This window comes from Crotalus tigris, unplaced genomic scaffold (genome assembly GCF_016545835.1).
Source record: "Crotalus tigris isolate CLP2741 ecotype Arizona unplaced genomic scaffold, ASM1654583v1 scf7180000017625.6296891, whole genome shotgun sequence".
Taxonomy (NCBI): Eukaryota; Metazoa; Chordata; class Lepidosauria; order Squamata; family Viperidae; genus Crotalus; species Crotalus tigris.
In genome coordinates, this window is record NW_024096520.1 from 5,735,449 (window position 1) to 5,763,002 (window position 27,554).

The window sequence follows — 27,554 nt, forward strand, 5'->3', positions numbered from 1 at the left end:
GAAGACAGGCTTAAGATACAGAAGGATCTGGATAGACTTGAACACTGGGCACTAACTAACAAAATGAAATTCAATGGTGAAAAAGCAAGGTTCTACATTTAGGCAAGAAAAACCAAATGCACAAGTACAGCATAGGTGGCACCATGCTCAATAGTAGTAACTGTGAGAGGGACCTCGGAGTCCTAGTAGACAATCACCTAAATATGAGCCAGCAGTGTGCTGCAGCTGCCAAAAAGGCCAACACAGTGCTAGGCTGCATTAACAGAGGGATAGAATCAAGATCACTTGAAGTATTAATACCACTCTTCAATGCCTTGGTAAGGCCACACTTGGAATACTGCATCCAGTTTTGGTCACCACGATGTAAAAAAGATGTTGAGACTCTAGAAAGAGTACAGAGAAGAGCAACAAAGATTAGGGGACTGGAGGCTAAAACATATAAGGAACGGTTGCTAGAATTGGGTATGTCTAGTTTAACGAAGAGAAGGACAAGGGTGGACATGATAGCAGTATTCCAATATCTCAGGGGCTGCCATAAAGAAGAGGGAATTAAGCTATTTTCCAAAGCACCTGAAGGCAGGACAAGAAGCAACGGGTGGAAACTAATCAAGGAGAGAAGCAACCTAGAACTAAGGAGAAACTTCCTGACAGTTAGAACAATTAATCAGTGGAACAGCCTGCCTCCAGAACAGTAAATGCTCCAACACTGGAAGTTTTTAAGAAGAGACTGGACAGCCATTTGTCCGAAATGGTGTAGGGTTTCCTGCCTGAGCAGGGGGTTGGACTAGATGACCTCCAAGGTCCCTTCCAACTTTACTACTACTACTACTACTACTACTACTACTACTACTACTACTACTACTACTACTACTATTATTATTATTATTATTTGCTTATCATTTCAGGAGAATCCAATATAAAAATCTTATAAAATCAGGAGAATCCCCGTTTGCTGTCCTGGGTACAATTTTCCATTTTTTTTCTCTTATATTCTTCCCACCAGTTATAAACAGGTACATCATGTAATAATAATACTGTAAGAGATGTCCAAGCTGAGCCCAGGGCAAGGGTCAAATACGTCATCAGTCATGAGTCCACACCCACAAGAGATTTAAGTCCAGCCCACCTTAAATTTTATTGACTCTTATCTACAGCCAATTTGCTTGGACTGTTAGTAGTTCAGATTAAGCTTGCAATAAATCTTTATACCCATTTGAACTGTCTGGATCTTATGATTTCCCTGCAGCTTGACAGTACAAATAACTCTCACTTACCATCTGCCTTGTTCAGGGACCACTGGAAATTATAATAGTACTGAAAATATAACTTTATGACTTTTGCAGCGTCCCTCAGTCAAGTGATTGTTATTACAACCAGTATGCATTATACTGTGTCTGACCCATTTTGTTCTTCTCCCCCCCCCCCCCATTACAGAGTGAAGAGATTGGAAAGGAAGGGATTACAAGAGAATAAGCAGGCACACAATGTAGAATAAACAGAGCTGTTTGCACAGTAAGCATGAGACTCCCAGCCCCAAGCACACTCAGGGCTGACAGGGCCACTACATTGCTTTCAATATGCATTTCCCACTGTGTGCTTGCTTACTCTCTTGCAATCCCTTCCTCTTCAATGAATGTAAATATAAACAGAAATACTCTCCTTGATAATTATTCCAGCACTGAGGTGAGCATTCCAAAAGGTAGAGGAGTGAGGAAAAAGAACAAAGTCACATGATTTCCCACTTAGCTGTTGCTTCACTTAGTGATGGAAAACACCTGTAGAGATGGATTGATCTTGAAGATCATATAATCCAAACATCTACTAGTAACTTATCTAGTTATCTTGCCCAGGCATTTGACTGCCAGGTTATAAGATTCTATTATTGACGGATCACACCCAGTGATGATTAATGGATATCATTATACTAAATCCGTTAAGATCTTTCTAAGACACTAGAGCATAGGGTGACTGGGAGTGGAATTTTTCTATATCCCCAGTTTCCCTACTAGTTTAGTTTTCTCCAGACAAATCTTGCATTCTTGACCCTCCAGTCTTGCTCTAAATATCTCCAAACAAGGAGAGACTGGTGCCATTCAAGTCTGCCTGTTCCCCTTTCCAAAAGTCATACAGTAGGAAATTTCTTCTAGTGTTTGGCTAGATTGTTGTCTTGCCCACAGACTATGCTCCTGCACCTCCAAAAATATTTATTCTTTAACACAGCTTTCCGAGTTTTTGAGAATTGTGCTCCCAAGTTATCCTTAATAGATAGGCTGCCTCCAGACCAATGGTATTTAGATTTTTTTCCCCTTTAAAAATAAGCATTCCAAAATTACTTATACATTTGCTAAGACCTTTGTCCAAGGTCTGGCTAGGTTGATCCTAAATAAGAGAACCAAGTAATTTACTTAATTTATCAGATTTTGCTGCGTTCTCATATCACATTTGGTTGTTTTAACTTTTACGACTAATAAAATGTTTGTTCATTCCTTCATTTTCTTGCCATTTATGTCCATTGTGTCTTCTTTTCCTACTCTCTGGACAGAGAACCAACCATGTTCTGGGTGACAGCTCTCAGTTACTTGAAAACAACTAGCTCATAAACCCTACATAGTCTTCTCCAAAATTTAGACTTAGTTTTATGTTACGAGATAAGCAATAAAGCCTGCCTTTGAGGAGTTTCTCATCTGGGCCAGAGCAAATTTGCCCTCCCTGCTTTTGATTTTCCTTACAGAATTAGTGTGGACCTGGGGTGCCCTCTGCTGTTCAGAGTCTATGGAGATTAATAACCTCTGATGAAAAAAAAAAAAGACATTTCTTCCCCTCCCCAGCACATTTCGTGGTTCTGTCCATTGGAGGAAAAACCTACCTTTTCAGTATCTCTTGAAGAATGATACTGTTGGAAGTCAGCAACCACCCTCCCCGCTAGAGAAGGAAATATTTTGGGGGATATTAAAAAGAGGCAGAATATTATATTTTTCCCAAAGGAATAATGGAGGGGGGGGAATCTTAAAAGGCTTTTCTGCCCAAGTTTCACCCGGCAGAAACTGAGCAGGCCAGCTCTGTAGAAATGCAGATTTGATAAACCTATTCAGAAAGACTGGGCCACCATAAGCAAAATGCCTTCACCAAAATGTCTTCAGAGAAGTAGGACTTGACCTTTAGGACATAACCCACCACTATTAGAATGATGATTTTTCTTTCAACAACACCAAAGAGATGCCTGTTGCTGAGATGTATTGAGCATGCATGAATAACAAATGTGAGGCTTTGGGAGACAGTACAGACAATTACCCATCTGGCATTTATACCTTCCTAGCAGGGATGAGAGAGCAGTATGTCTCAAGCGGTAGCCTTCCCATTGTCTCAGTAAAGGTTTTTTCAGCCTACAACATGGAGTCTGAACATTTGGTGCAGGATGGTTTATTATCCCAAAAAATAACCCACACAACTGGTATCCTCCGATTCTGTAATGTTCAGCATCTAGCCTAGAGAACTGCGCATACAATAAGAGAGAAAACGACGTTCAAACCCCTGGGGAGAGCTGCTGCATGGCCCTGGATTTCAATTTCACTGGCTTTCTGCTCTCTGCCTTGCTAATGCATGTTGCTCTGAATCCAGCTGAGGTAGTGAGCAACATTGGTGTAAACCCCAGGTTTGTTCTTTTGGGCACACCCTGTGCTCCAGCTGACAATGCCACGGATGGTAGCCTTGCCTTGCTTTTCACATGCCAGGGGCCCACCAGAATCTCCCTGAAACACAGAAGGGGAGAAAGATAGATCGGCAAAGGGTGGCATCAAATGTATTGCCTTTTCAACTTTTCTTAATGAAATTGGTAGGCTGCCGTACACTGCTCCAGTCCCTTTACTTCCTGAGACCATTTTGTGGCTCTTGGATGTGGGGATTCTGGTTGCAGTCCTTTTGTTTTGAAAGCAGACTCCCTACTGGTCTGAACCCTGCCTCTGTCCTCTGCACGAAATTGCTGCAGTGCTTGTTCTGAAGGGGGACCTTTTCTTACGTCCTCAGAAAACCATAAAAGGGTGCCTGATTTCACTGAAGCAAAAATCTCAGAACAGCAGGTATGCAATAATCCTATACCTCTTCATTTCTACTTAAGATAATCATTCATTAACAGTAGGGAGAAATAATTGATAAAACAGGATAATCTGAAGGAACATTGATGGATATGCTTCAGCAAAATGAAATATTAGGTCCATATTTGCCATTCATACTTACTCTTAGTTTAAGGATGGAGTGTGTTGTTTTCTAATGTGAACAATCCATGAAGTTAGAGTGGGATACAATAATCTTCTGCTCCTCAACATTTGAGACCAACTTTTAAAGCACACACAGATTCTTCCAAGAATATAAGATCATCTTTTCTGCTACAGTATGTCCAAAGCTCTTCATTTGTAACACAGAAGTTACAAATATGGAAATATAATTTAATAATACACGTCTTTATTATTGGCGACTTGGTTGATAATAATATTAAGGAAAAAAAGTACTAATAAAGATGAACGTAACCAAAGCATATACTCCAATGTTCCTTTATATTTCACATCTTTAGAATGGGAAAGACAATATCTTTTTAAAACATTAGTTGAATCCCCTAAACCTGGAAAGTATGTTTTTTTATTGTTGTTGTTAATGTGGCATTATCCTACTTTTTAAATGTTTCTTAAAACTGAGATCATAAATTTGTCCCCACATTTTACATTTAATACAATGGAAGGGGAAAAAATTAAATACATGGGGATTAATCATATGAACTTATTTAATTATATATCAATTTTAAATCTATTTAATTTTAAAATTTATTTATTTGTTCAATTTTTATGGTCACCCATTTTGTTCTGTCCTTACTTTTGGAAATATTTGAATTTGGTAATGAAGGACAATACTGACAATCCCTGGCAAATTGAATACCTTGCCAATTCACATTTTGGAGAGAAACAAAATATATGTATACAGCATAATCAGATGTAAAGTTTTGAATGTTAAGAGCAGGGTTTTTCCAAACTTTTTGAGGTCATGGAACCTGTTAGTTTAAAAAAAAATGTAATCCTTGATCAAGAAGTAAAGGTCTAGTGCAGTGGTAGCGAACCTATGGCATGGGTGCCAGAGGCGGCATTCGGAGCCCTCTCTGTGGGCACACGCACTGTCTCCCCAGCCCCGCCTCCTCCCATGGCCCCCTCCTCACCAGCAGCCCCCCCCAGAGGAGAGTCGCCCCTGGGCGAGGCCCATGCGAAGCAGCACAGCCAAGACATGGTAGCCGGGCAGCGGGGACAAGACTCTGCCCTTGCGCCCCATCGCGTGCAGATGATGCTGCGGGGCATGTGCGGAGGGCGTGGCTGCCATGGCGCTGCTGGGCTGCCTGGGTGATCTGTGGCGGGCCGTGGAGGTGGTGGGTGGCCCAGTGGGCAGGGCAGAGCAGGGACGGGGGTGGGGGGCGGTTTTTGGGCACTCGGTCTCTAAAAGGTTCGCCATCACTGGTCTAGTGTATAAAATGAGCAATAAAATGTAAAATAAATTATTGTAAATGCAAAATTAGCATAACCAATGTACAAAAAATAAATCTTGACTTTCACAATTATTTGGGAGGTTAATGTTTTAACCAAATACATCAATGCTTTGGGCATTTTTCTTGTTATTGCACAAAAATGTCCAAAATGCTGTTCTCATAGCATTCTGGATATTTATTAGGCCTAATAAAAAATAAAATAATCTTGACTGAGTTTGATTGCCTTCACACTTGAACCGTCTTCCCTTGATTGATTTGGTCTAGGCTCCTCAGTCAACCAAGCTCTATATGAGTTAGGGGTGTCAGACATTTCACAATTACATTTCATTGTAATGCTGGCTGTGGAATTCTGGGAGTTGAAGTCCACATGCCTTAAAATTGTCAAGGTTGAGAAACACTGCTCTATGGGAAGTTCACAAAAAAAAAAAAAAAACGCTTCCTGGCCCACTTGACAGGTTCTGTCCCAAAGGCTAGACTTCCAGAAGGCTCCTCTGGAAGCTCCTTTGCTTCAAATAGGTTTACCTGACATGAATCGATTCTTCCTTCCAGGTATCCTGCACATAGCATGTATTGGGTAATCTGGGACCCATGTACCTCTGGGGAATGACACTGCTCATGGGGAATGATGGGCACATCTGCTTCCTGCAGATATACAGAGAGTTTGTCAGCTCCTAAAGGGGAATAGAGAGAAGCCAAAGAAGGAAAGCACATTGATACACATGAGACCTTGCTCCGTTTTTTGTCAGATGTCAGGACAACTAATGGCATTTATTCAGTTTTGGTACTGAACCCACATACTTGTGTTCCACAAAGTTGTCCCCCTTGATCACCCCCTTTTCTTTTAGCTTGGCTGCAATGCAGCTCAAAGGGCAAATCTTCTGCTTTACTATTTGCAGCACTCTAGGAGTTGGGTTGTTTTGCCATTCACCAGACACCTTGCCTGGTGGCCTGAATTCAGAGCTCTCTGGTAGGTTTCATAAGCAATATTTTAGCAAATGTGGTCTTAGTTCTCTATTCAGATTTTTTCCTTCACACTTTCTGTAAAATAGCCCTGCTTGACATTCCTTGTTTCTTTAAATAGGATGCATCAAGGTCTTGTCTCATCATGCCTTCCAGCTTCTGGGCTCAAATGAACCCTTATTCTCTCCCAATCACACACATACACATACACAGAGGCTCTTCAGTGAAATCCTACATTCATGGATGAAGCTGTTAAGGAAAACACCTGGATGCAAAATTGCAGTATGCCATCAACAGTTTTCAATTTAATCTGTCTAGAAGAGAAGGAAGGAGGACATCTGGGTGTCCAGTCTGCTTTTTCTTCATACCCATAGGTCAGGCTTGCAAATTGCTCAGACAGCATGAAAACTGAAACAGGGAGACTGGGAAGAGATGGGTGCTATTCTTTTTCCTTTCTACAGAGAACACAGACAAGGGGAGTTTTTGTTATTCCAAGAACTGCTTTAATTCTTGGAAGGTGGGACATTCATTGATGATTTTTGCTTTTTTCTATTTGTTTATAAGAAAGAGAAGTGGTTGGCTCCTGGTAATCTCTGCCTGTTCTCAGAATTCTGAAGTCTCTAGGAGTGAAAGCAATCAAAACAAAACATGTGAAAACACTCAGAGGAGACTGAAAAATGGAAACTGCACTACATGGAAGTTCTCCTAGAGAGTGTTGAGCATCAGGATCCATCACTGGGGAAAAAATGATCCCCTTTCAGTCAGCTCAGCCCTGTCAATTTCATTTACCATATGGCCATTGCAAAAACACATGATTGCTGACAGCCTCAAACCACGACTCTTGTAAGCAAGAATTTAGTTTAGTTCTTCAGGAAATGTTTTTACTAACCAGACAACAAATGAAATTACTGCTGCTTTTAAAGCAACTTTCTTCGACATTGTGTTCCCTAGATGTGTCAATCTAGTATTCCTACACTTGTTAACTAGCAAAACTGGACTTGTTTTCTAGGAAATATCAGAGTGGCAAACTGTTTCAAGGATATTGTGTGCTAGACCTTAAAGCAAATATCTCAGCAGAAGACCAGCAGTTTTCACCGAGTCATTGTACCGGTATAGTTTAAGACAGAAAAAAACCATTCTGTAAATTGCAATCTGTAAGCCCTATCTTGTTCTGCTTCGATAAAAGTAATGGCTACATGCCTTGTCTAATATTAAATCAAAAGCAAGTTGCATCTGGATGCCAATTACTGGAAAACACAAGCATGAGAAGGCTATGGCCCTTGTGTTCTCCTGTACGCATTGTATCTGGCTCTGCATCTGGGAACACAATATTGGGTTACATAGGCTCATCAGACACATTATAAGAGGCGGGAGACAAAATAAGAAAACATACTTTTCCCCTAACGAAGTTCTGGACGATGCTTGAAGTAGAATGATGGTCAGCCAATCAGTTCACCCTCTAAGTCTGGCTTCTATTTATCTGTTATCTGTTTACCAGTCGGTCCTTACCTTCATACATATGTCCCCATCCTGCAATCTGGCAGTGTTCACTGCTATCAGCTGCCTCGAAGGAACCAGGCAGACAAATAGGTGAAATAGAGTTTGAAAATTCAATACAACGTCCTGGGGACTTTTCCTTCAGTTGCACCAGAGCTGGGGATAACAGGCCAAAACTGAATTAGGGCTCAAATATGAGGATTTCAAGAAGCAGGCAGACTGAATGAAAGAGAAAAAAAGCTGGTATTGCTCTTGATGGAGTATGGCTGAAGGCATGGAGACTTAGACTGAAATAAGATCCCTCCCTCAAGAAGCATATCATGAGTTCTGCCAAAAGCCAGCATTATTTTTTACTGCCCCATGCTACAGCTACATTGCATAGATTAGGGTCTAACAATAAAACTGTGCCACTCTAGTCAGACCCAGCTATCATGGGCAATCCAATTCCACCGATTCCTCCCCCATCCATTAGGCAATTGAATTGCTTCTGAAATTGCTTGCCCTTGATGGAAACTGAGATATGCAATGAACACCTTGTGGAAAATCTAAGATGAACTAGGCATACTTTTTACTGAGTCTGGGAGACACTGGAAGCTAGGAGATATTCTTTTACAAAGCTGGAGAGAATGAATGGAATAGATATTTGTAACCCTTGAGGGCTGGAGTTAAAAGAAGAGGTCCTCACCAATGTCATGCTCCTTAGTTATTTGTGAATAATTTGCATGCACTTGATACTTCTGTACCTGGAACTTCACAGTGCCTTCAGTGCTGGTGTTGTAGAAGATCTGGCCAAGCACCACTGAAATTCTAGACACATCTGGCCTATAGTACAAAATGTATGATCAGCAGAATTTTTTGAGGTGAGGACTAGATCAGTGTTTCTCAACCTTGACAATTTTAAGGCATGTGGACTTCAACTCCCAGAATTCCACAGCCAGCATTGCTGGCTGTGGAATTCTGGGAGTTGAAGTCCACATGCCTTAAAATTGTCAAGGTTGAGAAACACTGGACTAGATTCTCTAAAGGAGCTTTAATAATGCACCTTCAGATGTGTTAATTAGAAACGCCATGATTCCAACATCTTAGAAAACTTCTCTGGAGCAGAAGTAGACAAGTCTTTTGAGGCAGGGGACAAGAGGCAGGGCCAAAGCTAGAAGTGGGGGCAGAGATTCCTTTTAATCTCTCCACCCAAAGTAGCAGACTATGAAGAAAGGAAAAGATCAGTAATGCCAAAGATCTCAAATGAATGCTTCAAGGGCTTTTGAATTAGACTAATGGCCTCATCTACTTAGGCCAAGGGGCAGAGACACTCAGCTACTTTTGTTTACACAACAGTAATCCAATGCTTAGATCAGTGGTTCTCAACCTTTTTAATGCCGCGACCCCCAACCGGTCGTAAGTCGAGGACTACTCAACTGGTCGTACGTTGAGGACTACTCAACTGGTGCAGCACTGTTTGCAGAATGGGACTTTTGGCGGGCTCAGCAGGGCAGAGACAGCCTGGACAATTCCTATTGGCTTTTGAAAGCCAATAGAATTAGACTCTATTCAAGAGAGTCTATTCTATTGGCTTTCAAAAGCCAATAGAATAAAAGGGAGTAGCACAGCTAAGGAAAAGGGGAAAAAAATGGCGGACTGCGTTGTTTGGCGACCCCCGTGAAATGGTCATTCGACCCCAAATGGGGTCCCCACCCACAGGTTGAGAACCACTGGCTTAGATAACTGTCATATGTTAAATGCCAGGGTTGTCCTTCCAGTTGATCAGGAACTTGCAGCTAAGGTAGAATGTGGTAGCTAGATTTTGAATAGGGCACCTGGCTGTGCAGGAGTTACACTACAGCTAAAATAAATTCATGGCTGCCTGTTAGCTATTGAATCAGGTAGATCCTAAACAACTTGGAATTTGGACAGCTTCTGGCAGTCTATCTTTGCTATTACAGCACAGGCCTGGTTAGTCACTAAGATCAGGGGTGTCAAACTTGCAACATCATGTGAAGTGTCGCGATGTATCGCAACTTTTTTGCCATTGCTGGCAATGGGGTGGGCATGTTTTTGCTATGATGTATCCGGCCCACGGGCCGGCAGTTTGACACCCCTGACCAATATCATCAGTAAGATCCTGCTGAAATTCCAAAATTCCTAACAGGTGAGTAATAGTCATAGCATGGAAAAAATACTGAGACTTGCCTGAATTCCAGACAATGTGCAGCAGTCAGGATCCAGCAGGAATCAATGAGGCTTCCTCCACAGAACTGCTCTCCAATGTAGAGAGCAGCAAGATAGGGATGGGCACCAGGAAGTGCCACCATACCCCCGACAATACGGCTGCGTGAGGAAATGACTTTTGTATAGCGCTGTCCACAAACTGGTGCTGAGCCAGTGGGAGACCAGGGTTTGCTATCCGCGTGGCTCATGGTCATCTCCTCCAGAGGTGGTGCTCCTGTCACTTTTGTTATCAGTTCACCTATGTGAAAAACCACCTGAATCATTCACTTTTGCGGTTCAACCATACTCAGCTCTTTCAGAGAGGATGATTTGCCTTACCAGCAGTTTGGGGTTGACAGCGAGTAATGTTACAGTATTCCCAAGTGATTCGCCTGTCTTGTAGCAAGAAACACCATGGTTGGGTGTCGTTATCTGGATTTCTGCCCAAAGAAAATATTTAGGATTTTTCAAGTTAGACTAATATTTCATTACAATATAGCTTTCCCTCTCTTAACAGTTTCAATGTTCTTTAATCTGTTCCACTGCTTAGGAACATCCCTGGATATTTGCTTTCTCTTATATTTATTTATTTATTTACTTTTTATTATTATTTTTTTAATAAAATTTATTGACTGCCCATCTTACCACAAGGTAACTCTGGGCGGCTTACAATACATTGTCTCTCTCTTTGATTCTCATTAAATGGATCTACTTTCCCCATTTGTACTCCTTAACTACCGCATATAAACCTTGTCCTGTCCCTGTCCTTTTTTTCTTGTGCTCCAATGAGGTTGCCTTCAACTGATCTCCATTTCATTGATGAGACTGACTTAGGCCATCCTTAGCTGGCATACTCTAGAAGTATTTCCCTCCTTATTCTGATGGGATGGCGTCAAAGTATGTACACTCTGTTCGGGCTGGTCACACTTAGAGGGTAGTGAAGTGGGCGCAGCAACTTGAAACAGAACCAAAAGAAGATTGGCAGTGGAGCAATACTGTTTTATGACAACTCAAGGGTAAGTGGATAGTCCTTCGACTCACCGGTGGAGAAAGGTCCACATTAAAACTTTGTCTCACCTGCAGAAGGCATGTTCCCCTAGACCCAGGCTTACTGCATTCCTGAATTTGAAAGAATACTCCATAAGCAGGATTGGAGAGTCCCAGGGTAGGCAAGGTGCCCCCGAGGAACTCCTCTGAGCCATGCCTCGGTATAGGTGCCCATTCCCACTGTAGCAGATTTCAGTGTGATCTAGGGCATGAAGAGATCAGAGATGGATTGTAAAATGTTGAAGGAAAATGTTAGGAATCTGATTCCTTAACATGAGGTCAGAATGCTCTCAGTCTTTTGGGTCACATAAAGGAGGCAGCTCAAAATATTTTGTTACTTGAGAGAGGGGCACTCACAGGGAGAGCTCAAAAACAGATGGTGGCCAAGATTGTGATCTTGATTTTCTTAATAACTCCTCCCCACAATGTCCCTGGCTTGAAGTGATGACCCACATATAGAGACTGACTAGCAGTTGAATTAGCAAGTAGGTACTATCCGATCAGGAATATGGAACAAATACCTCTGTTTTCTTCCTTGCCAACATTTTATACTACGAACTGCCAGCCTTTGAGGCAATCATTCTGCTGCCTGCTAATAGCGCTAGGGCTTGATTTTTGTGTTCTTTGAAACAGCTTTTCAGCAAGTGGATGCTAATGCTGGGCCCAAGGAATAAAGTTGGCCCTTTAGAAAGTTTTTATTGCATAGATCATCCTAATCAGTTCTCTCCCTCTTCTTTTACAATTAATGAACACAACATGCTTTTGTAACTCACAACCCACAACTCAGATTCAAAGTTTCTTTGACTTTATCATACTTCCAGCAGTGGGAGCCCATCTGTCCATAACAAATCAGCCTAGGAAACTATAAAATATAATTGCAATGACTGAGTATTATATCCAGAATCCAAAACCAAGACAGAAATATATAAAAAAATATTTTTCTCTCAATGGGCTCATAATTTCACCTTTGTTATTTTATTTTATTTTATTTTATGCTGCTATATGACATATCTGCCAATGTTTTGCCTTAGTGCTGTGAAGATGGATATATGAAAAATAAGACTGTAAACATACCTATGTCACACAGTGGTCCAGAAAATTTTTCAGGGCAGCTACAGACCAAGTTCTGGCCCAGCTGTACGCACTGACCTCCATTCAGACAAGGGTTGCTTCTGCACGCTGTGGATCCCAATAGAGAAAGATATAGAAGAAGCTGTCATGCCAGCTCAAGCAATGGTAGGCTCACATTTGGTAGCTTGTGCTGACTTAGCACCTGGATCTCCAACACGTCCACATTCCTTGATGCCTTCCAGGGTCCCTGCCACTCCTGATTTGATTTATTTTATTTCATTACTTTTTCTTTTATATATATTTTTATATTAAAATAAAATGTTATTTTAAAAACTGGGGGAAACTAGTGTAGGAAGTCAGCACCTCCCCCAGAGAAGGAAATATTTGGGGGGATATTTAAAAAAGCAGAATATTATATTTCTCCAAAGGAATAATAGAAAATCTTAGGCAGAAACCTCCCCCCCCCAAGTCTCTCTGCCCCAAACAGAAACCATCTTTTAGAAATGCAGATTTGGTTATTCATTCAGGAAGACTGTGGCCAGAAAGCTTGGAGCTGATGGGATTAGAAAGACAAAGACCCCTAAAATCTACATCCCCCACCCAAAATCTAAAGACATGACCTTTAGGACATAATAGGATTAACCCATCACCATTAGAATACCAAAAGGGCATACTGAATCTCAGGTCAAAGTTCATTGCACAGGAACAGGAACAACCTCAAACAGGAACAACTCCAATCACAAAGCCCAAAGCTCCATTTTGTCAGCCACCCCAGAAACATGCTGCTGTCACTGCAGTTTCTGGCAACTAAATAAACCGAACCTTCTTTCCTAAGCAGTCTCCATTTTGTTTATTCCCAGCTTGACTGGACCCTGATGAAGATTTTTAGTATTGTAGAGCAAGGCAACACTCTGAACTTCCAATATGTCTTTGGTCCACTTAGACATTCAGAAGCTTTCTTACAAAATTAATTAATGGGTGGCTTGTTCTCATGTGGCCCAATTACCCAGGAAAAAAAAGACAAAATTAAGCTGAGGTGGTAGAGAATCTCCAGGAGAGCATACTTATTTTGAGGCTTAATTTGTTATGCAAACCCAGCCTGTTTGGCTATTTTACAGCTCTATATTTTTTCTTCCTAGCATTTTTCCTGCAGGTGCAGAGTCCATTTCTTTAGATCAACCAAATGTCTATTAGTTGTAACAGGAATTGGCTGACCAGCTTGTTGCCCAAGCTGACATCATGGGCTGAGAGAAAGAGAGAGAGACTGGCTCAAAGTCACCTAGCTGGCTTTCATGCTGAAGGCGAACACGTAGTCTCCTAGTTTCTAGCCTGGAGCCTTAACCACTAGACCAAACTGGCTCTCACAATTCAATATATTGTATAAACCAAGAAAATCAGTTTATTCAATAATGTTGTGCAAACATGATCTATAAATAGCATTACTGTAATACTGGGGCCTAAGTACACATTGCACACAGATGCACATAGCAAAATTGCAGCAGTCTTTTAAAGTGTGCAGCTGTTGTAAAAAAAGTGCAGATTCCATGCTTGGGGTATTACAAAGGGATTCAAACATACAGCTGCCAGTAGAACTGTGCCCTAAAGGAACTATATAGTGAGACCACACTTGGAGCACAGTCCCTACCCCTTAAAGCAGTGGTTCTCAACCTGTGGGTCGGGACCCCATTTGGGGTCGAACGAACATTTCACGGGGGTCGCCAAACAACGCAGTCCGCCATTTTTTCCCCCTTTTCCTTAGCTGTGCTACTCCCTTTTATTCTATTGGCTTTTGAAAGCCAATAGAATAGACTCTCTTGAATAGAGTCTAATTCTATTGGCTTTCAAAAGCCAATAGGAATTGTCCAGGCTGCCTCTGCCCTGCTGAGCCCGCCAAAAGTCCCATTCTGCAAACGGTGCTGCACCAGTTGAGTAGTCCTCGACTTATGACCGGTTGAGTAGTCCTCGACCTACGACCGGTTGGGGTCGCGGCATTAAAAAGGTTGAGAACCACTGCCTTAAAGGTTGTATCATAGAATTAGAAAAGGTGCAAAACTGGGCAATCAAAACAAATAGGAGGCTGGAGCAGCTCCCTTCTGAGGAAGGATTCAGCACACAGGGCTCTTTACTGTAGCTTGGAACGAAAGAGAACAAGGAGAGACGTGGTATGCTAAGTAAACTCATGCCTGGCAGAGATCATAGGGCAAGAGAAAAGGTTATCACACTCTCTTGTCAAAGTTATTCAGGAATGGCAAAAGGAAATATTTTATATAACACAGTTAAGCTGTACGGAATTTAATGCCAGAATTTATTGCCAACAATGGGATTCAACAGCTTTGTGGAACATCAGCTTCTAAATGGCCACTGTCACTGGTGGCTGTTTACTTCCTTCTGAATCATGGGCAGTAGGATGCCTTAAATGCGGATCCTGGAAGGGGACTATCACCACCCAATCCAAGCTGGTGTGCATCCCAAATGCATCCAAGTGGCCACTGTGTGGCATAGTATGCTGGACTAGAAGGAACTGTAGTCTGATCCAGCAGGATGACTTTTACATGAATTTCTCATTAATGAATTTAAAGAAAAAGATTTTTTTCAAGAAGAGACACTTAGGATGAGAAGTGATGGTAGGTATTGAAAGGAGTAAGAACATTCTCACGCAAACATCTCCAGATCAACGAAGCCCAAAATATTTTTTTCTTCAAAATAGCCTCTGGATTTTTTTGAAAGATACACTCACATGATAGAGCAATGACTTCTATTATAATAGCATATACCTGTACTTTTCAATCTTGGCAACTTTAAGGCAGGTGAACTTCAACTCCTATAATTGCTGGCTGAGTAATACTGAGAGTTGAAGTCTACCTGTCTTAAAGTTGCCAAGATTGAGAAATACTGATATATACTATTATAATAGAAGTCATTGCTCTATCACAGGGGTGTCAAACTCTCAACGTCATGTGACATGTCTCGACGTATTGCGACTTTTTTTGCCATTGCCGGCAATGGGGTGGGCGCGGTTTCACCATGATGTATCCAGCCTGTGGGCTGGCAGTTTGACACCCCTGCTGTATCATGTGTGTGTATATGTATATGTATGTGTATGTGTATGTGTATGTGTATGTGTATGTGTGTGTATATATATATATATATATATATATATATATATATATATATATATATATATGTAGGTCTTTGGTTGTTCGGGTTTTCTCCCGCGTAAAATTGGAAGTGTCTTGGCGACGTTTCGACGAAGTCCCATTCGTCATCTTCAGGCTGGTGTTTTCAGCTTCGTGCTTCGAGCAGCAATGTGTGGTCTTAGCTGTTTCTTCCTTTTAACTGCCAGTGGAGGTATGAACTGATTGGGTGGGAGCTTGGCTGTGTTCTGATTGGGTGGAGGTGTGTTCTGAATGGTTAGGGGCTTGGCTGTGCTCTGATTGGCTGGGGGAGTGTTCTGTTTGGTTAAACCCCTCTGCAACTCAGACTAACCTGAGCACAACCAAACAGAACACTCCCCCAGCAACCCCCCCCTTCGTCGAAACGTTGCCAAGACACTTCCAATTTTACGCGGGAGAAAACCCGAACAACCAAAGACCTACATACAAATACCCGCGAAAACCTCAGAAAACAAATATCGAACCTCTACGGGGAGGAAATCCACCATCTGACCAGGACCTATGAAAAACTTGAAGTCCAAAGAGCTTCCATTTTATGCGACCTCGCATTCCTACGCAACTGCCGAGATCAAAATCTAATCCCCACATGTTTCCAACTGAAATTCCACTCCAACTCTGCAGCCACCAAACGGATCCTGAAAAGAACAGAATTGGCCCTAATCAGAAATGAACTTCACACAAAAAGATTCCTCCTAGACCGAATTAACAAAGATCTCCTCACACTCCACCTCAAACTCAGCAACAAGATCCACCCCGCACTTTGGGACAAATCCAAACAACTCGCCGTCTGGAGAGCCGAAACACAGACCACCCTCAAGACAGATACACACACCAACAAACTCCGAAGACTACAAGAACGCCAGAAACAAACCCCTCCTCCCTCACAGCCACACATGAAACAAACAGTGCATAACATCTCAGATAGGATCCTCACCAAAGCCGAAACCAATGTCCTTTCCAAAGGATTCAACTTTGCAGTCGCTCCCAAACACATCCCCACTGAAACCATTATATGTGGAGTTGAAACCAGCCTGACCAAAATCAACCCCGACGACGCTAACAGAATCAGACTCGAAATCACCAACATCCTCTGCACCAGCAAGCCACCCAAAAGCAACTTACCCAAAGAGGAACAGACAGCACTACGTAACCTGAAAGAAGACACCAGCATAATAATCCTACCAGCAGACAAGGGCAACGCCACGGTGGTTATGAACACATCTGACTACCAAACCAAATTAACCAACCTACTCCAAGACTCCACATACAAACCCCTAAATACAGATCCCACCACCTACCTGGAAAAAACCACCAGATCCAAAATAAAAGCCTCCCCCATTAGCGAAGAGATCCAGCAAAGAATCATTCCCAGAGAGAAATCATCCAGATGCCCCAAACTCTATGGTCTCCCCAAGATACACAAAGAAGGAACCCCACTCAGACCTATAGTCAGCTCCATAGGCTCACCTCTACAAAACCTAGCCAAATTTCTCGCCAAACAACTACAGCCCTATGCAGAATCCATCACCTCACACGTAAAAAACTCATTCCAGTTTATAGAGATCATAAAGAAACAAAACTTACAGCCCAGCGACCTACTAGTGAGCTTCGATGTCATATCCCTCTTCACCCAAGTGCCTATCAAAGAAGCCTTGACAGCTATTCAAAACAAATATAACCCCCCCAAACACATCTTAGATCTGACCAACCACTGCCTATCCAACACATACTTCATCTATAATGGACAAAAATACAAACAAACAGAAGGAGCACCCATGGGATCACCCCTCTCACCTGTCATTGCCAACCTCTACATGGAACACTTTGAAACCCAAGCTCTAGAAAAATCGGATCACAAACCCAAACTCTGGCTCAGATACGTAGACGACACCTTCATAATCTGGCCACATGGGAAAGAAAAACTGGACAACTTCCTCACACACCTCAACAGCCTACACCCCAAAATACAGTTCACCATGGAAACAGAAGCTAACAACCAACTTCCCTTCCTGGATGTCTTAGTCTACAAGAAATCCAATGGCTCCCTAGGACACACCATCTACCAGAAGAAAACACACACAAACCGCTATCTGCACGCTCTCTCACACCACCACCCAGCACAGATCAACTCTGTAGCCAAGACACTCATCTCCAGAACAAAACGCTTAGCTGACGAACAACACCTAAAACCCGAACTACACACTCTCACCAATGTACTAACATCCAATGGATTCCATAGAAATAAGATTACAAACCTAATCCAAAAAGAAACCCCCACTAAAATCCAAGACAAAGAACAAGAAAACGGCAAAGCCCTCCTCCCATACATAAAAGGCACCACAGACAGAATCAGTAAGATCCTCCATAAACACAACATCAAAACAGCATTCTGCACAAACAGAAAAATATCCACCATCCTTAGAAACCCCAAAGATAAAATTGAATTAGAAAATCAAGGAGTATACGAAATCCCATGCACCACTTGTCCCACCACATACATCGGACAAACCAACAGAAGAATAAGTGCACGCATTGAAGAACATAAGAACTCAGTCAAAAAAGAGGAACCAACATCTTCCCTGGTCCAACACCTTAAAGCCACAGGACATGAAATTGACTTTAAAAATACCAGAACCATTGCCAAAAGTGAACATTTTAATAACAGAATAATCAGAGAAGCCATCGAGATAGAAAAACGCCCACACAGCATGAACAAGCGAGATGATACCTCCCGCCTACCAGCCATTTGGAAACCCGCCCTTATTGACAAACGACTCCCTAACACAAAAAATGATACCAGACCCACACTCACAAAAACCACACAGGAGGTCACCACCACACATCCACGCAAAAAACAAACCCAAAGCCACACCGATGACGAGGCATGACCACAAACCAGAAGCCAGACCATAGCTGCATCATTAGCCACTTTAAACCCCTCCAATCTATACATGAAGCAAACTGACACTCTCCATGAAGAGGAGGCACGACCACGAACGAGAAGCCAAAAAATAGCAAGGCAGCCCAAAATCTTAAACCCCTCTGCAACTCAGACTAACCTGAGCACAACCAAACAGAACACTCCCCCAGCCAATCAGAGCACAGCCAAGCCCCTAACCATTCAGAACACACTCCACCCAATCAGAACACAGCCAAGCTCCCACCCAATCAGTTCATACCCCACTGGCAGTTAAAAGGAAGAAACAGCTAAGACCACACATTGCTGCTCAAAGCACGAAGCTGAAAACACCAGCCTGAAGATGACGAATGGGACTTCGTCGAAACGTCGCCAAGACACTTCCAATTTTACGCGGGAGAAAACCCGAACAACCAAAGACCTACATACAAATACCCGCAAAAAACCTCAGAAAACATATATATATATATATATATATGTATATATATATATATATATAGATAGATAGATAGATAGAGAGAGAGAGAGAGAGAGAGAGAGAGAGAGAGAGAGAGAGAGAGAGAGAGAGAGTGTCCACCTTCCCTTAAACTCTCACAGCAGTCTGATACAAATATTATATTATATGACAGAGGCCCCCAGCCTTTTGAGCATCGAGGACCTGTGCTGTGGAGAAAGGTTTTTCCGTGGACCAGAGGGGTCGTGATTTCACGTGCTGCCTGCATCGCACAAATGGGGCTTTGCTTGTTTGTGCAGACTGGTTGCTGCATGCTGCAGACTGGTGCCAGTCCATGGACTGGGGGTTGGGGACCCCTGTTATATGATATCCTCATGTATGATGTCCTCACGTATGAGGCTTCCTGCATGGATCTTTTTGTCATTTACACAGTATATCCTCTGTGGAATTTTCAGTTAAATTGATCACCAGGAAGCACCACATGATCAGTTTCACCTTTTATTGGAACTCATCAGATATGGGTAGAATAACATCTGGCTACGCATGTCTGACAAGTTCCAATAATAGACAAAATTGGTCACAGGATGCCTTCTACTTGATACATTAAAAAGGTAGAGTTCCTCAGATCAAGCTTGATTTCTGGGACTAATTTTAGTTGGAAATATGATCTTTTTTCAACTTCCCAATCTAGACAATAGCCCTAGGGTTGCTTACTGGTCTTCTGTTCAAATAATAACTAGGCCTAATCCTGCTTAACTTTTTGAGATCATCCAAAGTCAGTTAGATGCTGCCAGCTACTGTTAACACTATTATTTTTGATATTGCCTACTATATGAAAGTAACTCTTACTTCATTAGATTCTTCAAGTGGTCCTACTTCATTAGAAACTGAAGCTTAGACTTTGGGCAACATGCAGTTGAGAAGTTTGTCTCTTTTGTTTCAACATAATTGGTTTATATCTTGCATCTGCCACTTCTGACCTTTTCCATGCACCGTCTTGCAGAGAATCTTCTTTCTGCTACAGTGACACTCCTTCAGTCCAGTAGAGGGAAAATATTGCAGCCATGTTTCCTTTTTGCCCATATGCAACCATCTTTGTGATCCAAAGCAGCCTTCTGTAAAGTCAAGCCAAGGGGTGAGGCTGGATTCTGCTCATACTAACCTTCAGCAATACTGCCTGATTATCAAAGAGGTTTACAAAAACATCCCATCTCTCCCCACCCTACAATTCAGAGGAAGCCTATAGCCTCATTAGAATATGGAAGAGTTTCAAAGTTGACCGGCTTCTTAAAACCCCATTCCTACATAATAAAACTCTTTCTCTTTTCTTTTGGGCCCTCTATGCTGCCAGGAAGAAAAATATGATACTATGAAATCCAGGAGTCCTTCTAAGAGGGAGTTATGGCTATTAGTCAATCAGTTTGAAATGCCATTGGCTCCTGTGGGTGCAGCAAGAAAAAGCATGTTCTTTTTTTTTTATAATATTAGTTTTCTAATTTTACAATTAAGTATTTAAAAAGCAACGTGGTGACTGGATTAATCAATAATTCAATAACATACATAAATCTTTAGTACAAATCTCAGGTTACAACATCAGATATTTCCTCTCTTTTTCCCTTAATATCTACTATCTCATATTAGGCCAATATAGTTATTATTATCAACTAAGTAAAAACATCATTGTTACATTTATCAATAATTTTTAGCTTATACATATCTTATGTGTTTTACATTCAAACTTTATATACAATCAATGTCCTGTTATTGCTTTTTTCCCAAGCTTTAATTTCCCATCAATATTCAAATTAACATTTGGTATTTATAATTTCCAAGCTTTAGGTAACCAAAGTTTCCCTTATCTCAATTTCTTCCTTTTTCCCTTTTCATAACAAAATCCAATATTCTAAATACACATCTTATCTATTTGCACATAGTCTTGTTCTGTTTTCTAAAAGTTATCTATTTTCCACCATATTAAACCAAAAGTCTATTAATCTTGTTACACATCTTACCTATTCAATTATAATGTTACTTTATTTTCTAAAAATTATCTATTTTCCACCATATTAAACCAAAAGTCTATTAATCTTGTTACACATCTTACCTATTCAATTATAATGTTACTTTATTTTCTAAAAATTATCTATTTTCCACCATATTCAACCCTCTAATTAGTAATTTGAAATCCCCTCTAATAAATCAAAATCCTAGTTTTCTTCAGCCTTACTCTGGCTTTCTTCCTTTGCCAACTAACTTTCCATGTCAATACTTTTAATCATCAAATAGTTCTCCCTCTATTATTATATATATTATTTTAAATAAGAAAGACCATTTGGTTGCAGGTTTTTTTTGGGAAGAACTAGCCCACTTGTATTCATTAGATCACCTCCCTATTACTCCAATTTCCCACAATTGTCCTGATAGGTTTATCTTCCATTCAATCTGTTCTTCTTCCTATACCTGACAGGAAGGAGACAGTACTATAGCTCTAGAATCATACCTTTCTCACAGCGTCTCCCATGGAAACCAGCTGTGCAGGTACAATGGAATCCAATCTTCCTAGCTTCACAGGCACCCCCATTCTGGCAGGGGTTAGGATCACAGTGCCCTGAAAAGAGATGACTATAGACTATCATCCTTGGATAGATACAGCTGATATTTGACTGTGTAAAAACCACAGTAAAGCATGGGGGTAAAATTGGACACTGTGGATTGCAGCCATATCAGAAATATGGTTTCATGTAAGATACATTCACAAGGAATGTTGCCCCTGAAAAAAATCCTTTGTTTGGGCCATAATATGCAGGCTTAAAAAAATAAATAAACACCACTGACTTACCTGTTGGCCTTTCCTCTTTCCGACAAAGCTTCCATTGTTGGTCTCGGTCATAGTTTTCTGTGGTGGAGCACCTGATAGGGAAGAGTCTTGTCTCATTCAAGGTGTGCAGGGAAGATCGGCCAATGCCATAATTTGCACATTAATTTTTTTTCAAGGTCAATCAAGCCTCAAACTGTCCTTTTCTCTGCTCCCTGCATGCCCCAAGGTTCTCATTATTCCTGTGAGCATTCAATACTTTTCTAGCCAATCAATACTTACCAGTGCTGAGATTTAAGAAAGGCACGAGGGAGACAGGAGTAGTGCATTTTGCGTTGGTAACGGAAAGGGAAATGGCAGGATTCCTCACTGGATGATGTCACTACGAAGCAAAAGGAGATGGGTCTATTTCTAGTGCAAAAAAGCTGCCCTGTAGTTCTCCTATTTTAACTAGTGACCTGGCAGGGCTATTTAGCTTCCTTTCATATTTATGTACCCTTTGATTATAACAGAGGACAAAATCTTTTTATGCAATTATTATTTCATAGAATTCAGACTCCATTGAACTTCCTGTAATTGTTGAAAGGGCATCACGTTTTCTCAACAACAGATCCCAACGGATCTACAGCAAACTGGCTTTAGGGCCAGCAGCAAATACCATGGAGGAACGGATGGCTGTGAGCCACTCTTCCCCCACCTATCTTCATATATGCTAACTTATTCTCCATCACTGGCTGCCTGTTCTGATGCACCCCCAAATAGTACAATCGGGGGGTAGGGACCGCAATTTAGTAGAAATTACCCCAAAATTATAGGATAAAAATTAGTTAAGAGCAAAGCCAAGCAGCCAATGAGAAGTGAGTTTGTTGGAGAATGACTCCCAGAAAACTGCTGGAGAATATAAAATTGTAGCCTGTAGGAAGCAAGCGTGATTTGGGGTCTAGAACCCTCACTTTAATAACTGCATCATTAATTTTTTCTTTTAAAAATATTTTGATCCTTTATTATCTCTCCCCTCAATTCCTGCCAATTATTTCACAAGTTCAGATAGATGGTTGGATGGATGTATAAATATAAATGACAGAGGCACATAGAGAAAACACCAGCAGGTTATTCTTTTCCCAGCAGCAATCTTTTACTTTTTTATACCCCCCACCCCTTCTTTAGGTACAAATAGTGATCCTTCTTCTCCCATTTTCAAAAATGCCCCCACTTGGTCTATGCTTGCAAGAAACTATAAATAGTCAGTTCTTTCAAAAGCACAGGGAACAATCCTATAATGAGATTTACACTCCCTTACATCTTTCCCTGGTGAAAGATTATTGCATTTCTTAAGTGCTAATGTGGTGGTGGTGATGGGGAGATACTAGAAGCAACCTAGACTTATTCCTGATACTTTGGGCAGCTCCTGGTACATCAGCATACCAGCTCGTTCCTGCCCTCCTTACCCATTTCCTGCACCTATTAAATGTGGCCTAGCCAGAACTCTTTCTTTAGCTGTCCTGATTTCCAGCTATACTCTCAAGCAACTCTAATGGGGAGATGATGGGGGCAAGATCCAATTACTTGGTGTTGCTCATGGTGTTGTAGTGGTCCAACAGTGAAAGATGTGGTGCAGCCCTCAAGAAAACGTTTTTGGGAAACTCAGAGAAGTCAGAAGTTCCAAGCTTGAACTTGGTAGGATTGCTCCCTTTCTTTGACTGACACAAGAATCTCTGTCTCTGGGATGAGAGGGGAGGAAGGAGTAGGGAGGAAGTAGGACGGTTAGAGGAGATGGGGAGGGGAAGAGAGTAGGAGGGGAGGAGAGAAAGAGGAGGGAAGTAGGGAAGGTTTAGAGAGGGTGGACGCAGCCTGGGGGCAATGGGCAGGTGGTACCAATGGTTAATTGTATTTTGTATGAATAAATGGAAAATAAAAACTTTTTTAATAAAAAAGAATCTCTCTCTCTCTCTCTCTCTCTCTCTCTCTCTCTCTCTCTCTCTCTCTCTCTCTCTCTCTCTCTCTCTCTCTCTCTCTCTCTCTCTCTCTCTCCAATCATGTCCAACTTTCAGAGATTTTATAGACTAGGATAGCCATATACTCACCTTCATGTTTCGCCTTGTGGGGCTTACCAATTACACCCTGCCAAAAAAGCAAATGGCTGTGTCACAGCAATCTTACAAAACTTGATTTTCATTCCCTGCAAAGCAACATTCTATTCTTTTCAGGGTAACAAAACATCTCAAAAGGTGCTAAGAGGCTTACACTGAACTAGGAAAGGGACAAAGAAGTCATACGTGGTTTTAGTAAGGTCTATCTTGAAAAGCTTTCCATTTTCTTTGTAAGAATAGCAGTATAAAGTATTTACATATTTTCTATCCTATCTTTTTTTTTACAAGCTGTCTGCTTTTTACTAAATGTTCCACGTTATTTTTGTTTAGTTTTTCTTCTAACTTGCAGGGAGCCCTCATTTATCAACTGCCTCATTCAGCAATCATTCAAAATTATGACAACACTAAAAAGTAGGCTTACAATCAGTCCTTCAATTTGCAACTATTGCAGTGTCCCCATGGTCACATAATCATAATTAGAGTGTTTCACAACCAACATACATTTATGGCAATCACAGCATCTCACAGTCATGATTATTTGTGACCTTCCCAGATGGCTTCCAACAAGAAAGGTCAATGTGGAAACCAGAAATTTATATTGGTAAATCTGGACAACATAAGAGTCATTTTATCATGCTTGATGGACTTGTAAAAAAAACATACAAATTTGGGGTTCAGATACATACAGTGATACAAATAATTCCAAAGAACAAGATTTAACTGAAAGCAGAACATTTTTCTTGGGATTAATGGTCAGACAACTTGAAAAAAGCCATGGAAGATTATTTTTATATATGAGTTTTGCTGTGAGACCACTACAGTATGTGCAAAAATGAAAAGATTCTGAAACAACCTCAAATGGAGGAATGGTTGATAAAGATGATGGAATTAGCAGAGATGGCAAAATTAACTCATTTGTTTAGAGAAAGATCAGCTACTACATTTATTAGTGACTGGAAATCCTTAGTGGACTTTTTGCTGAAGAAATAAAAAAAATGAACTGATGATTTATGGATTTGTTGATTAGAAAAGTAGAATATGAAAAAAGGAAACTTTGATGTAATCATATTTATAGATGTAATACATTCAGTATGAGCATGTGATGTTTCACTTAACAATCATGCCATTTAGCAATGGAGCTGCAGGTCCCAATTGCAGTCGGTAAGTGAGAACTGCCTATATTTTACAATTCATTTGCAGCCATCCTTTTATTTCAAGACAAGCAAGCAACAACCTAGAAACTGCAACTGGTTCAGGATGCAGCAGTGCACACGGTAATGGAGGCTGCTGGTTCTATATAGGTAACACCTCTGTTGCGTGAGCTGCACTGGCCTCTACATTCTTTCTGAATGCAATTCAAGGTGCTAGTCATCACCTTTAAAGTCCTGTATGGCACACAGCCAGGTTAGCTGAGAGATCACTTTTTCCTGAGAACATCTACTTTTCCTAACTGGTCAGATCGAGTCGGCATACTGCTAGTCCCTTCCACTAAATATTTGATGGGACCTAGGAAGCCTTTTCCATGGCAGCCCCTGTGCTAATGGAACACCCTTCTCCCTAGCCTTCCATAAAACTCTGAAGATCTCTCTTTTCTCCCAAGAGACTGTATAACTTGGCACCAGGTTTTCAGTGTTTTTAACATGCTTAGTTTTATAGTTGTTTATAGTTTTATTATGGTTTTTATGTTGTTGGGGGCCACCCAGAGTTGATTATAAGATGAGCGGCTATATAATTTTTTTTAAATAAACAAATATTGTCCACTTACAAAATCTTACAACTATCTGTAAATTTTAATATAGTAAGTGAATATATGGAAAGTTATAACAGCTGTCTCTGTAAGCTGTTTTTTAAGCTGCCTTCCATAACAGAGACACGTAAAATTTCCATCCCTGTCAGTTAGAGAAAGCTGGTATGTCATTACCAGAAATACCACACATTTCCCATTCTTGCTAGACACTGTTTTCAGACTCCAGCTGAAGACAAGAACTTCATCAGAAGAGAGCTGGAAAGAAGCAACCAGGACCATAGCAAAATAACTTATGACTTAATATAATGGTATGAGGGAATGACCTTGGGAGTTGCAGGGTCCTATTCCTTCTGCTGCAGAAAGAATGAGAATGTGCAAAAGTCTCAGAAGAGATTTTCCTTATTTTCTTAGAGTATAAAAGCGAGAGGGGAAGAAATGTACTTTCGGACTTGCAAGATTCTACTAATATAACCTCACAATAATATTCCTGGATGTGCTTGTTGTTTGTACTACCTCACAAGACTGACACTTATGGAGAGAAGAGAACATGCTAGCTCTTACTGAAATGGAACCACCACCCACCACTAATTTCTATTATTTAATTTCATCCTTTATATAACACATGAGAAGGTTGCAGGAGTCCTTTTTCTGCTACTTTTCAAATTGCACAGAGAAATCACCTTTGCTGAAGGAAAAAACACACATACCTATTATGTCTCTTAAAAAGCTCACAAAAGAGTACAGCAACATTGTGCAGGAGGAAATAGCCTTGTGAAAGTTTTCCAATTCTTATCTGGAATTTAGTATGTGTGGGGGTGGTTTTATTTTGGAGGAAAAGTTACCATTTGAAAAGTCAACATGAAAGCTCCCATGAGAACAATTAAGAGCAGTGCTATTTGACCTCTGGAGTCCAAAATATAAATGCAAATGTTTAAAAATCTTCCATCTTTTAGGAAAATGGGGTAGCCATGAGGAAGGGATAGGAATGTGCTGTTAACTGTCCCTGGTGATATGGCAACAAATCCACACAGCTTCCACACATTTTTAAACAGGATCCCTAACAGTAATAAACATATATAAGGATGGTCCACAAATGCCATTATTTGAGTGCTGAGGAAATCAGTTGTTTTAAATAATGGATATTTTTCTCCCACAAGACAGACGAATAACAATGAAGCATATCTCATGTCACAAAACAATAGACAGAAAAAAACCTCCCGAGACTCACAAATCCCAGTCTTGTGCTTGAGTCACTAAACTTTAGGGCAAGTCTCAGGAACAGGTCCGAAATATTCTGATGCCTATAAGCTGGGGTAGGACACAGCTCTGCATCACATTCTTCATGATTCTAGACCTTGCCCATTCCTTTTCCATTTTGTCTCCATTCTGTCTCCCCATATAGACAAATACCTTATATGTGAAGGTTGAGAGTTGAGCATAAATACTAATAGAATGAAACAAATATGAAATTTGATGTTCTGGAATCTCACCAAGAATAAATCCTCTGAATTCAAAATCACAAATAGCAGGAGAAGCAGCAATTGCGCTGTCATAATCGTGTTCAGGGACGGATGAAATGGAGAGGTTTTGTTCACTGCTTTTGACAGAACAAACCGTTCCTGATCAATACATCTGAAAGCAAAGGTCTTTGTGTTAGGTGTACTCAGCAGGATAGAGATTGCCCCATGGGGATAAACACCGAATCATAACAGGTGGCTAGGAGCCAAAATAAAAAAGATTTAGTGTAAATCCCCAGTGGAACATGAATATTGTTGTGTCCTGAGCCTGCAAATGCTGGCTCGGGACGTTGCAATGGTCCTGGGCTTTGAAAAAGCTGCCCGGGACCAGACTGAGTGGCGCTGGCTTTGCGCGCGTGCGCAAGGCACGAAAAGTGCCTGGTTATGTAGCCATGTTGTCTGGGGATCGGGACATATAAAAGGAGGCCTGTATGCCTCTGCTCGTTGTTGGAGTTTTGGCTGAAGCACAATAAAGAGTTGTTCTACAGACATGTATCCTCTTTCTTCGCCTTCGTTTCAAGGACTTAACACTGGCGATGA

At 41.1% G+C, this 27,554-nt stretch overlaps 1 protein-coding gene across 1 annotated transcript; it reads right to left on the minus strand.

Moving 5' to 3' along the window:
* Window positions 1–801: 801 nt before the first annotated feature.
* Window positions 802–27,096, minus strand: F12 (coagulation factor XII). The gene is made up of 14 exons (XM_039334127.1): window positions 26,988–27,096; window positions 23,745–23,781; window positions 21,943–22,042; window positions 21,685–21,755; window positions 21,346–21,453; window positions 19,826–19,960; window positions 12,305–12,409; window positions 11,261–11,432; window positions 10,523–10,623; window positions 10,166–10,442; window positions 8,664–8,800; window positions 7,991–8,134; window positions 6,044–6,192; window positions 802–3,749 (listed from the first exon to the last, which is right to left on the minus strand). The coding sequence occupies exons 1-14, from the start codon at window positions 27,048–27,050 to the stop codon at window positions 3,594–3,596; spliced, it is 1,755 nt and encodes a 584-aa protein (XP_039190061.1). The 5' UTR covers window positions 27,051–27,096; the 3' UTR covers window positions 802–3,593.
* Between the last annotated feature and the right edge of the window lie 458 nt (window positions 27,097–27,554).

What these genes read in the sequence shown, in the direction of transcription:
- F12 (XM_039334127.1), bottom strand. Translation starts at nt 27,050, where the DNA reads ATGACAGCGCAATTGCTGCTTCTCCTGCTATTTGTGATTTTGAATTCA. An exon ending in CCACAAGGCGAAACATGAAG is followed by an intron (nt 22,043 to 23,744) that starts GTGAGTATATGG and finishes TTTGCTTCGTAG; the next exon opens with TGACATCATCCAGTGAGGAA. An exon ending in GAAAGAGGAAAGGCCAACAG is followed by an intron (nt 21,454 to 21,684) that starts GTAAGTCAGTGG and finishes ATCTCTTTTCAG; the next exon opens with GGCACTGTGATCCTAACCCC.